At 43.0% G+C, this 13,718-nt stretch overlaps 1 protein-coding gene across 2 annotated transcripts in view; it reads right to left on the minus strand.

Annotated features, from left to right (window-relative positions):
• Positions 1-13,718, minus strand: part of DNAH9 (dynein axonemal heavy chain 9) — a 190,399-nt gene that overhangs the window by 116,202 nt on the left and 60,479 nt on the right. For both annotated transcript variants that reach the window (XM_088661670.1, XM_035104728.3), the window contains exons 37-38: positions 9,832-10,005; positions 8,309-8,516 (exon numbers count right to left, since the gene is read on the minus strand). In XM_088661670.1, coding sequence (XP_088517796.1) covers positions 8,309-8,516; positions 9,832-10,005 — 382 coding nt within the window. The remainder of the gene's footprint in view (positions 1-8,308; positions 8,517-9,831; positions 10,006-13,718) is intronic.

Raw genomic sequence — 13,718 nt, forward strand, 5'->3', positions numbered from 1 at the left:
GAATCCCGATTGGAAGGGATCCAAATGGTCCACTTCTTCCAGGCGTGCTCGGAGTTGTTCAGCAACCCACCTGCTCAATCACCTTGCCCAAGAATGGTAAATTTGAGACTGGGCGATAGTTGGCCATATTGGCCGGGTCTAAAGATGTTTTTTAAGAAGTGGTTTAATGACCGCCTCTTTCAGTGGGTCTGGGAAGGCTCCCTCATAGAGGGAAGCATTCACCACCCCAAGGAGCCCATTGCCCAGCCCTTCCCGGCTCGCTTTTATTAGCCAGGATGGGCAAGGATCAAGGAGACAGGTGGTTGGTTTCACTCGTCCAAGCAGCCTGTCCACATCCTCGGAGGTAACAGATTGGAATTGATCCCATATAACATGACTAGACAGGGCTCTAGCACTCCCTCGCCCTGGCCCTGCTCCCACGGTGGAGTCTACCTCCTTCCGAATCTGAGTGACTTTATCTGCAAAAAACTTTGCAAAAGCATTGCAGGAGATCTTGGTGTCCCTACCAGGCCCCGATGATGAAGGTGGTTCCGATAAATTGCGAACCACCTGAAAAAGTCTCCTGCTGCTGTTTTCTGCAGATGCAATAGAAACAGTGAAGAAGGTCCTCTTCGCTGTCGCCATTGCCACTTGGTAGGCTCGATGTTGAGCTCTAACCCGTGTCCGGTCTGATTCAGAATGAGTTTTCCGCCACCGGCGCTCTAGCCGTCTCAGCGATTGTTTCATCACCCTCAGCTCCGGGGAAAACCACGGGGCTGTCCGGGCTCCATGCAATCGGAGAGGGCGCTTCGGAGCCAGACAGTCAATAGCCCTGGTTAACTCCACATACCAGTGGGCCACCAGGGAATCAGCTGAAAGGCCATCAACATGGGATAAAACATCCCCTACCACTCTCTGGAAGCCAATTGGATCCATTAAGTGGCGGGGGCAGATCGCCTGAATCGGTCCCACCTCCCTGCAGAGGGGAAGGGTCGCAGAGAAGTCCAGTTGCACCAGGAAGTGATCTGACCATGACACAATATTAGACCCAATATTGGGCAGCAGTCTTAGAAGCAACCAGTTCTGGCTCCCAGGAGAGTGTTTTAAATGTGGCATGCCTGTTTCTCAGGGGGGAAATAATTTTTGTTTGCATCTGCAAAAAAGTGAAGCAGCCTGTAGCATTGGATAAAGAGCAAAGGATAGGATAAAGACCAAAAAACTGAGATGAAAAGCCCACTAAAATTAGTCAATAAAACACTTTTGGCAGCAGAGTTGTATTTTTCAATGTGTAATGGTTCTACGGTGCAGTTCATAATTCATCCAAGATATTGATCTATTTATCCTTGGCCCCTGAACCATATTTTGGCTTATCAGAAACAATGAGGAGTCACTCACAAGAAGAAAATCATTGTGTATTGTGGCAAACCATTTATAGGGACCCTAGAAGATATCGTTCAGAACTGTCAAGCAGCTTACTCTCAAAGGCTTGGAATGCAACCCTATTTTTTTTGTAAGAAGACCAAGTAACACGCTTTGGTATTTGGACATCTATATGCATGCTTATTACCCAGACAGTCAACAAGAAGTTGTCTGAAGCCATGTAATGAATATTTGGATTCAAAGCTAGTCAGCTTAATACATGATAGATTAACCTGTGCAAATATTGCACAAAAAAGTGATCAAGACTACTAAGCTAGAACGAAGGGCTAGTTTGGCCTGAGAAACATTCATCAAACTGAAGCCTTTGTCACAGAAAGGTAGCACTTTGTCCAAAGTGAAATTGGAAATTGTATAATACAAGCTTCTTACTAGTCATCACTCAAACATGCTGAATCTTACACATGGACAATAGGAACAGAAAACAGCTTGATGTCAAGGTAAGGCGCCACGGGCAAATTAGAGGTTTATGTAGATGGACAGAGGAAAATCATCCAAATGAATACCACAATTTCTTTTGCACAGTGCAACAAGGCATAAACAAGTCCTTTCTTCAAATCACTGAACCTATGGCATTCAACAGTAAGCATGTCATGATTCCTCTTGCATTGTGATTATGGTCTGAAATACAGTCTTGGGCTAGGGGGGACAATATGGGCAAAGGTGCCCATATTGTGTGAATAATCCCTGGCTGGGAAGACCAGGACAAATTGTTAAGAAAAGAAAGAGTAGGGTTAAAAGGAAGTGGTGCTCACTAGAATAGGATTTGCTTCTGGGAGGACTATACAAGAAGGCAGTGGGCCAGGTGGCAATAAGTTCTTAGCTCCTTTTATTTGCCCCCTCCTGCCCTGCATTTAGTACACAACAGAAATGTCTGGATGTGTACTCTTTTTAAAAAATAATAATAATGGTAATCAATTATTTATGACAACAAACTGATGTTTTTAAAAGTGCCAAGGTTTGCTTCTCCCACGTTTTCATCTCTCTAGGCAAATTGCTTTGCCAAAAACATCACTATCAGGGCAACTTCACTTATTTGTTCTGTGACATAGTAATCACTGTACCACCAAAAGCATGTACATGTACATTTGTACAGTACAGTACAAGTATTTATCCTGAGTGCAAACATCAAGAAGTAGCTGCATGTATCAACATATCTATGTTGAACAAGATATTTGCACTGGCTCATATACATTACAAGGTACAAACGGCTATTTTTCTATTGCCTTATTTTAAAAAAATAAACTGGCAGTTCTTAGTAGCCTTTCATCATAGTAGCAAAGCCTGCAAGAATGTTTTCAAAGATCAGCGTCTTGCAATTGACAACAAACTTCTCAACAATCACCAAGCTATTAGGGGTGTGCTATCATTTGCTTTTCACTAAACTGATCACATATTCGTAGGTTATTAAAAATGCTTTTTGTTTTGTATTTAGCGCCGACTGCTAAGAATCCATCTCATCCTGACAGTTTGTGGCACAGAAAGATCCTGAAATGATGGGTGCAAGATAACACCTCTGTCAATGAGGAATCTTCCTCTTTAAACAATACCCCCCCCAAAAAAAAAAATTTATTAAATTTCTGGAAGTGAGAGAATGTCTTTCAAATATGCATTTAATTAGAGCCTAATTAACATAGAAAACATCCCTTTTAGGGATTTAACAAGTATGCAAAAGATATATCAAATTGAAATGCAATTACTGAGAGATCAAATGACATGTTCGTAAAAGCAGCATTTTAATTTGAGAATGTCTCTCACAATAATATCAAAACCTACATGTCCCTTGCACAGATACTCAGACCCCAATTATACTGGAATAAACAATCACTGTGTTTTAGGGTTATTAAGCATCTGCTGTGCTTTCCCAGAGGCTGATGGGCTGAGAGACATCTATTTCTGTGGAATTCTCTGGGGGCAGGTTTGCCACATGAAGAAACCTTGCGCAAGGCTCCATAGCTTGAAATGGGATTTAGATGGCTCAGTGGCCTTTTTCAGAATCTTTCCAGGATTAAACGCATTATGTTCTACAGTTAATTGCATCTGGAAATCTGCTAAGCACCATGGTCGTGCAGGGGAATGCAAACGTTTTGTAGAAACACAAAGCTCTTTGATGCCACATGAAGCATCCCATCATGTTACCTTTTCCAGGGTGGAATTAGTTGCACCTAATCACTAAACATTTGTTTGGACATACAAGTCTCTTGCGTGTGTGGGATGTCCCATTCACTAAGCAAAGAGATCCGATCTCCCTGCATTTGCCCTTGCAAGGGTAGATCAGGTACTTTTCACCACAATGTGTGGGAATCTCTTGCCAGCAGGCAATACTCTATATGCGTGTTAGAGGTGTTGTGCTCATTAGAGATTTTATGCCCATAAACAATCAATCAATGGTGGGGCCTTCCATCTCCATTTGCAGCATGCATCAGAACGTGACAGTGCTTTACCAATGCAAGAGCAGTCATGTGATACTAAACATATTCTGTAATCATGTAACACAAAATCTAGTGGCATGTGTAAAAGCACAAATAATTTCAGTTTTATTTGAAGGGGCTAACTACTGGTATAGGGACCCAGGTGGCGCTGTGGTTAAACCACTGAGCCTAGGGCTTGCCGATCAGAAGGTCGGCGGTTCGAATCCCTGTGACGGGGTGAGCTCCCGTTGCTTGGTCCCAGCTCCTGCCAACCTAGCAGTTCGAAAGCACGTCAAAATGCAAGTAGATAAATAGGAACCGCTACAGCGGGAAGGTAAACGGCGTTTCCATGTGCTGCTCTGGTTTGCCAGAAGCGGCTTTGTCATGCTGGCCACATGACCTGGAAGCTATACCCCGGCTCCCTCGGCCAATAATGCGAGATGAGCGCACAACCCCAGAGTCGGTCACGACTGGACCTAATGGTCAGGGGTCCCTTTACCTTTACCTAACTACTGGTATATGTCACATACTGTATATAGACCTACACTAATAGAGGCCCCAAACTCTGTTTTCCTCTTGGGGGGGGGGGGGAATCAGCTTCAGAAAAAAGCCATTTTCAACAAGTGGTAGTAAAGAGGAGAGGGCGTCAAAGTTTAGTGATACAGCACTTGCATTGCATGCAGAAGGTTTCTGGTGCAAACCCTGGATTGTCTGTAAAAAGGAAAAGATCAAGTAGCAGGTGACGGAAGAGACCTCTGCCAGAAAAGGTGCAGAGTTGCTGTGACTCACTGTAGACCATACTAAGCTAGATGGACAAGTAGTCAGAGCTGATATAAAGTAGATTTCCAGGTTCCAATGTTATGAAGGCCTTTCTTCACCAGCCATTTCTGCACTCCAAACACCACTTCCAGCTGCTGCTCCTTCCAGAAGAAGAATTCCAGATACGTGCTAGCAAGGGCAAATATGCGCTACTTAAACCCCATTAAAAATGGAATTTGAGAAGTTACAGGAAGCAAGATTATTAAATATATGCACCCCAAGATGGTTCTCCACTCCCAATCCCAACCTCAAAGCTGCTTTTCTATTAAGTGCATCTGCATGCAACCTGTAAAGAGTTTTCAGATCCAAGGATCAGAGAGAAAATCCTGAAAATATGCTAGCAGTATAAAGGGCTGTGAGAAGTCTCAGAGTTGTGGATTATTTTGCACCTTTTCATAACGCCACAAATTCCCCTGTAATGTTTGCAACCAAGAAAGGCAAGTTGGAGCTGCAAGGAAAGAAGGCAGGGCAGCAGGTGGATAGTGCCTGTAGAAAACTGCCATTTTTCCTCACAGACTTGCTACCATAGCTGCCAAGTTTTCCCTTTTCTCGTGAGAAAGCCTATTCAGCATGAGGGAATTTCCCTTTAAAAAAGGGATAACTTGGCAGCTATGCTTGCTACGCTCTGTGAACTCCTGCAAGGGAGTCTCCCAGTCTTCATTACTGGGACATGGTCCAGCACCCTTTCATGTCCATGCCAATACACACATTCTTGGAGAAAATGGTGACTAAATCAGTCACTCTAGTGATGAGGATGTTGGTTCTCCCTGATAGGACAGTGAACAGATAGATATCATCTGTGGGTCACAGATCCCCTTAGGTCAGTAATGCAGCACTATAGGAAAGTATTAGTGTTGGCAAGCATTGGGTAGTTTCTTCCTTCTCCTGAAACTGATGCTGGGCAAGCAAACGGTGTCTCTGAAGCTCTCTTGGATGTCATTTATTATTCTGGCTGAAGAGTGAAACAAACGCCCGTTAGAAATAGCTGCCAAATGATAAACTGCAAAACAGAACCAAGTAAATCTAAACACTGAGCAGCATAAACCAAGGTGCAAGGGGTATAAATCATGTTCAGCACACACCAGCAACCGTGTCTGAGGCACATTCTTACACTAACCCACCCTGTGGATAACTTATTCGGATTATGTGCCCCAGCCTCTGGCCATAACTCTCAATCCAAGTAAATATGGGGGGGGGGGGTTGCTGCCATTTATCTGTATACATCTCAACAGCAAGAAAAAGCTTTTCCCTCTGGCACTAAAATGTGTGCGTTGGGGCTCACTTGTGCTCTAAGATTTTATAATCTTGTGGTGTTTTTATTATTTTATTGTACACCCTGCTGATATTCTTCTCTTAAGTGGCAGTTTATAAATTTTCCTACAAATAAAGATATACAGGAACACCAATGGGTTTGGCTCATTATGAACTCTCACAAACTCCAACCTCTTTCAAGCAGAATTTGGAAAGTGAAATGAAGCACGTGTTTGTATTTTAATGACAGTTAACACCTTTCCTCTGTTTCAAATGTGGATCAGTTTTTCCCCTCAAAAGAAGTGTTTGCTTCTGAAACTATCAGAGATGCATGGCATTTGTTCCCTGAGCTGCATTCGTTTAGGTAACAGCAAATCACCACCATAGGGATATTCAAATGTTAACAGTGGGCAGGGGGCAGACTTGGGTCTTTCAAAGGCTAATCCAGGGGTCAGCAACCTAAGGCCCATGGGCCACAAGCGGCCCACAGGGGCTGTTTAACTGGCCCCTGAGCCACCTGTTTGGAGAGTTCCCTGCGCACTGTGCTAAACCAGTGCGGTGCGGGGACTCACTTCTATGGCACTGGAAATCGCATCTGTGCAGATGCAAACGCCGAAAATCACGGGGGTGCGTGTGCGATCCAGCCCGCAGAGGGATCTCCGCTGGAGTAAACCAGCCTAGGCAAGGTAAACCTTGCCGACCCCTGGGCTAATCTCTCGCCTTCTGTTCTGCTCAGTTCACTATGTGATACTTGCAACACCCTGCAGTGCCCCCTAGGCTCAGCAGCCAGTAGGGCGGAAGCAGTTGCACTGCCCCAAATCCACCTTTGCAGTGACCCTTTTCGGATTATACATACTCAGACTCTAGAGTTATGCTGACATCAACAGCAGGTCTCAGGCATATGCATATTTTCTCCACCTCCCCCATACACCTTAACTGAGAGACACCAAGTTTATTTAATTCAAGATCTCCCTGATCCAACCATGCAGATCACAAAATGTCTATAGCTTTGAAAAGGTGAGCATCATCTGGACATCACCTGTCGTTGTCGTCGCCCCCCCCCCCCCCGACTTTAAGGTATATTTATCCCAAACAGTTCTGAATGCATTGGTGCCCATAAAGGCGGGTAGATCCCTATAAATGATTCAATATACACAATAGACCACTGTAATATGGACACTGGAAGAATGATACTATGAATAGGCCCCCTCAGGACATTTTCCATATGCATGCGCTACCTGAAGCTGCGTTGTTTACACAGCATTTATTAAACTATGACCAGGTTTCCAGCTGGGATTATTAAAAGACAGAGGAAGCTGTGAGCAACGACAAATCACCTGCAGCATTCTCCATGCCTAAATATTTCTAGCTAGAACTACTTATTCCGTTGCTGCAAAATGTATGAATTAGTTGCACTTCTGTTTTCACATATGGTGCCTTTTATACTAAAATATTTAACTTGCATATTCAATTAGAGCCAAACAAATGTGCTGTAAAAACACACACCCCTCACTATCTGACTCCCCATTTCGAAACAATGGACTAACACTGGGTTCCCGCCAATGAAAAAGCCACTTGAGTGAAGTGGCATATGCACACTTCCTTCAGGCCCATTTTAATTTCAACAGCACTGAAGTGTAGAACAAATAAAACAAAAACAAAAAGGAAATTGTCTCTTATTTAGGGCACTGTTGCAGGTATATGGATCAAGCTGACATCATTTATCAAAGAGCGGTTCCACAACATAAAAATACAAAATGAGAATACAAAATACATAATAAAACGAAAACTCCCACAAATGCATTTAAAAGGCCATAGAATGTTAATCAGCTAAAGGGCTGGTTATAGAGAAATGTTTTTGCTTGGTGCCTAAAGATACATAATGAAGGTGTCAGGCAAGCCTCCCTGCGGAGAGCATTCCACAAACAAGGAGCCACCACAGAAAAGGCCTGCTCTTGTGTTGCCACCCTCTGGACCTCTCACAGAGGAGGCACATGAAGGAGAGCCTCAGATGATGAACGCAGTATCCGGGATGGTTTATATGGGGAGAGGCAGTCCTTGAGGTATTGTGGTCTTGAGCCATGTAAGGCTTTATAAGTCAAAAGACAAATCTGATGGAATTTACCCTCTCCTTTTATGTATGGATTACTCTTCAACATGATAAAGGATTCCGTTTACTCCCTGAGTTGCGATGGTTATGCTTCCAGTTATTAGTTTCTGTGAAACTATTTTAAAATGCAAATGCAACTCAGAACAACAGCTCCAACACCTCAGTTCAGGCACGCAACAATTTCTTCTTAACCCCCTTTGATTTGGAGTATGCATTTATTTTAAGAGTCTCATGGCATATTTTATTCCACCTTAGTAGCTGCCCTTTTAATTTACTCTTTTCATTTCACCTACTTATTTACCTTGCAGCATGGCAGACGTGGTGTAGTAATTAAAAGGAACGTTCTTCACCAGGTACTCCTCGGAATCCAGCAGAGACAGTTTATCTCCTACAATCACAGACTTCCCTGTGCCTGCATTTCCCACCAGCATGACTGGTCTGCGTTTCTCCAAGAGCTGATCCATGAAGTAACGCACCCGGATGGTCTCAGTGGTGTGTACCAGGCAGGCCTGATGGGAGAATGAGAGGCATCTGTAATGAGCCCCACAGCACCCTACACATCTAAGCAGGGCAAGCCAGAAACATGGAACTGGTAGTTGGCACTGTGTGGAATCAGCAGAAGTGTGGCCCCTTCCCCAAGCCCTCCACTGATAACGATACCAAGTGATGGCAATTTTAACAAAGTGCTGTTGCGTTTAGGGCTGTTTCCAATGTAGCATATGCTTCAAAACACAAGGAAGCAAACAGAAAATATTTGCAGACACACAGAGAGACGTGTGTCTTTTAAATGTGGAAACAAACAGACCCAGCCACTGAATACAAGCAGCTTGTTGAGAAGGTGTATATTTGGAAACACAAACAGCAACTTGTAGATTGGACTGGTTCATTAATGCCTCCAATTAATTAATGCCTGGTTGGCTTGAAAATCCTCTCCCAGGTGTTCAGTATCAGGAAAGGGCAACTTGCAGAACTCACACAACTACTTCCACCCATTATGCTTCTTCCTAGCCTCACTGACTCACACCTAGGGTTGCCAGACTCAATAGAGGACAGGACTTCTGTGCCTTTAATTGCCCTGCTCTCTTTTGAGTCTGGAAACCTTAAAGAGAAACCAGCAGACCCTTTGTTTAATTTCCAAGAAAGAGGATAAATCAGACCAAACTAGATTGGCTTTGAAACAGAACCAGTAAGTAAAATGAATCCATCAGGGGGCTTCTTGCCTATCTGAATCCTTGATTATCTGTGAATGCCCTCCAACACACACACAGTTCCATTCACTGCAATGTATCTGATGTTCTGATCAGAAACCTGATAAAGGTGCTCCGCATACCAACTGTTTCTCTGGGCATAAAGGTTATTCAAGGTAACACACTTAAGTGTGAAATGGTTATCCACAAATATCTGCAATCTCAATATTTGGTCAGAGACAACCATTCATCCTCCGTGCAAGAAGGGATACTCCAGCACACTCCTTTTCAATGAACACTGCCCAATTCATTGAAAAGGCACTGTCCAATCATTATAAACACCCAAAAACAAGGAAAAGCACAGCTACGAGCAGCAGCAGCAACAGCAACAACAACACAGAAGGGGATAAGAACTGAACAGCAACACCATGAATGACGGGAGCACAGATAAGGCTACCACTCCTACAATAGGTGATTGTAAGGTCATTCAAGTAGGCGTAGCATCAATTCTCTACTTATAAAGCAGCATTCAGTACCAATGTGCAAAAATTAACGGAGACAATATGCTTACACATTCTTATCCAACCTCTTTGTTCAACATTGTCTCACAAACACACACATAAGCATCATTACCTACCTGTAATGGCATTTCTGGATCAAAGTCAAATTTGGGGATGAGCTTGGACCAATGCTCAAATTTCTTTGTTTCTGGGTCAATGTAAAAGTCAAAGACTGTTCCATGGGAAGGAAACTTGATGGTCTTGAACTCTGTCACCCACCATTTACTAAATTCGACCCTGTAGTCTACAAGCTGCCAAGAAAAATGTGGAAGGGGATTTAATGCACAGATCAATCACTTTTTTATTAGCATCATTGTCATTATTATATTATCAACATTATCACAGTTTGTTTATCACCTTTTGGCCCAAGGGCACCCAAACTGGAGGACAGCATATTAAAAACAAAATATACAGTAGAGTAAGATAAAATGCCATAAAATCAATGAAAACAATATAATACATAAAAATCACAACACAGGAGGATCAGAAGAAAGCCTTCCCAAGCTAGAGGATTAAAGAATGCTGTCACCAACCTTGCATTATATATACTGAAGCGCTAAAAATCTGAACAATGAGAAATAATTCTTGCAGGGGGAAAGCTAGTGCCAAGTTGAATAACTAAGAGTGGTCTCACCAGCACCCTAACTATTCAAGGGTTCAGGGTGAATGAATAATTGGTGCCAATAGGTGCCATTTTAAAAATAAAATAAGATTAGGAACTCTTGCAATATTAATGGTTGTCACTTTACCTCATGCTTTCTTGGCAAGTGCAATCCTCCACAAAGGTTAGGATAATGATAATGATAATGATAATAATTTATTATTATACCCCGTCCATCTGGCTGGGCTTCCCCAGCCACTCTGGGCGGCTTCCAACAAAATATTAAAATACAGTAATCCATCAAACATTAAAAGCTTCCTTAAACAGGGCTGCCTTGAGATGCCTTCTAAAGGTCTGGTAATTGTTATTCTCTTTGACCTCTGATGGGAGGGCATTCCACAGGGCGGGTGCCACTACCGAGAAGGCCCTCTGCCTGGTTCCCTGTAATTTGGCTTCTCGCAGCAAGGGAACCGCCAGAAGGCCCTCGGTGCTGGACCTCAGTGTGCGGGTAGAATGATAAAAAGTATGTGGCCCTCCTAACCCAAGTCAACACAATGTCCCTAAGGACCTTGCATCAGCAAACTACCCTGACAGGGGCGGATCTACTATGAAACTAATGAAGCTCAGGTTTCAGGGCCCCTAATCCCAGAGGGGCCCCAGAAGGGACTTTATTCATGCATACATTTCCCTAATATTCATTCTCCCCACGTAACCTGAAAACTATAAGGCATAGGGAAACTTTATTCACACCAGTGACTTTGACATGTGAAATATACTCGGAGTCGAGAGTGAATTTCATGCTCTTTATTCAGCTCGTAGTCATCAAGGAGAAGAAGAATGCCCTTTTCCCAAAACCATCTGCTTATATACATTATTTACACAATGGGCTTTGTGTGATTGGCTACTTCAGGGCTACACCTGTGGGCAAATCAGTTTGTGGATTGACTTCTGCCAGCAGCATGATTGGCTGCTTCTGCAGGCCAATCAGGTTGTGGATTCACTTCTGCCAGCCGCCTGATTGGCTGCTCCTGCAGGCCAATCAGATTGCGGATTCACTTCCATCTGGAGTTGGATTGGGTGGCTCCTACAGACCAATCAGACTGCTGATTCTGGATCCTATTGTTCTATGGTTCAGCTCAGTACATAACAACATGTGAGATAATCCAGTACAGTAATTTTAAAAGTCTGAGATGTAGCAGTTCATTAAAAAAATTAATAAATCTGGTGATCTGTCATGGAACAACCCCACTGATGAAGATAGCAGTAGTTACCCAGACCTCATTGCTGGTTGTGAAGGGTGCACTCATAACAGTTCAAACTTCAGGGCCCCCAAAATGTAGGTCTGCCACTCCATCCTGATGCCTGCTGGTGTCTTCACACGGCAACCTCACATGCTGCTTGGTCTTCATGCATGGTAGAAATGGAAACCTGCAAGCTACACCTTGGCAGCTTGGCAAGTTTTTAAGTTGCATACTTTTCCAACTTTCTTCTCTTCTGGGGGAAAAATCCTTCCAGAACACCGCTTTCCTGACATTAGTTTTTCTTTCCATTTTTAAGGGAAAAAATATCAGTACTCTTATGTCACTAAACAAATAATTATCTATGATGGGACCTGATGCAAGATCTATCAGAGTTAATTAAGCTTGTGTAAACAACTAGGCAATCAAATTGATCAGCCAAAGAAAGCAGAAGGCTCCCATCAAGCTGTTCATACCAAAATCTTTCTCCATCAATCACCACTAGTTTGCAATTTACTTTGTCAAAGTCCTTGCCCCAGAACAGAAAACAGATGCCTGAACACAACCAGTGCACATTTCTTTCAAGACACAGTGACAGTGTACGCCTACTTTAATTATAAATCTCACAGCTCTAAGATTTGTAAATATCATGATTTGTTGAAAAAGCCAATTGCACAGAGCAAAGTACAGTTCACCAATAATCAGCCTGCCTACCGGAGAAGGGCATCACTTTTATGTGTGTCCTTCACAGCAAAGCATCTGAGATGTATTCACAAGGGCACCAGATGACTGTCGTGTGGAGCTAGTGTTAATTATCTACTACTCAGTATCATGTGAAAGTGTTATTGGCTGCCCTGTTACTATTCTAGGTGGTGCAGAAATGCCATGACCTGTTCTATTGCAAGTTGGCTAGTGTCATACGCCCCCCCCCCCCCACCAACACATGCACACACACACACAAACACAGAGAGGGAGAGGGAGCTTGGCTGCCTAGTCCTAGGTCCTTTTCGTTCACCAAGCGCAATGTCAATACTAACCAAACAAAACATTAAGCCTGAAGTTTCAGTCTTCGAGGGCTGGATCACACATGCATGTTACGTCACTTGTTTCTGTGCTCAACATTTGATAATCTCAACCTATGTAATCCAATGCAACAGAAAAGCCTTGTGATTTTGGAGTGAGCATGAAATTATTTCTGCAGTGGTTGATCTACGATGGTTCAATCACACATGCTCACTGATGCTGAAGTCATAAAATTTGTTTAGAAAATGTGTATGAGTGTGGGTTTTTTATTTTATTTCTACTGTAATGCTGTAACTTTTTGTATGCTTTAACTTATGGTTGTACATTTTTAAGTGACACTTTTATTGCTTTATCTTTTTTGTAAACTGCTTTGAGGTTTTCTCTACAATCAAGCAGTATGTAAATTTTATTAAATAAGTAATAAAACGATCAACATTCAGGTCTTTCAGTTACTCAGGGCAGGCAACAGCTTTGCTTCCACTAGTCCACACCAAACTTCCCAGAAGTGCTTCCAAGAGAAATCCACCTACCCTCAAGGTAGCACACAAAGGATGGTGAATGAAACACACTGAACCAGACATTGCTGCCCACCCAACCTCCAACTCTCAATTAATTCTTTATGGATTATTTTCCCCAGGTTTATCAGCTTCAAATGCTTTTCCAATACAGCAAATCAGCTGAGGCCATGAGTCAATTTCACTGAGGTTAACCAACTTCCACTAGGGAGCAATACACACACAGACACACCACACACACACACACACACACACACACAGAGAGAGAGAGAGAGAACATGAGCTATCAAAGCTTCAGTCTTCCTCACAGATAATCCAAAGGGGGTTGTTCTCACCTCACATATTATTCAAAGCCTCCGCAGATTTGTTCTTCCTTAAAATAATGCTCATTCCATGTAACGGGGCCAGTACTTTTTTCTTATTAATTGCAAAGGGAGACCTGCTGCATAAAAAAGGCCTTTCGTTTAAAATAAAATAAAAATGCCACCATACAACTTTTGGTGCTCTTCCAGCTCCTTCCTCAGCCCACCTCACCAACTGCCTCCTCCTCTCTCTTTTTTTACCATTACTGTACTATTAAGATTTTT

The sequence above is a fragment of the Zootoca vivipara genome, chromosome 2, assembly GCF_965207765.1.
Source record: "Zootoca vivipara chromosome 2, rZooViv2.hap1.1, whole genome shotgun sequence".
Classification (NCBI taxonomy): domain Eukaryota; kingdom Metazoa; phylum Chordata; class Lepidosauria; order Squamata; family Lacertidae; genus Zootoca; species Zootoca vivipara.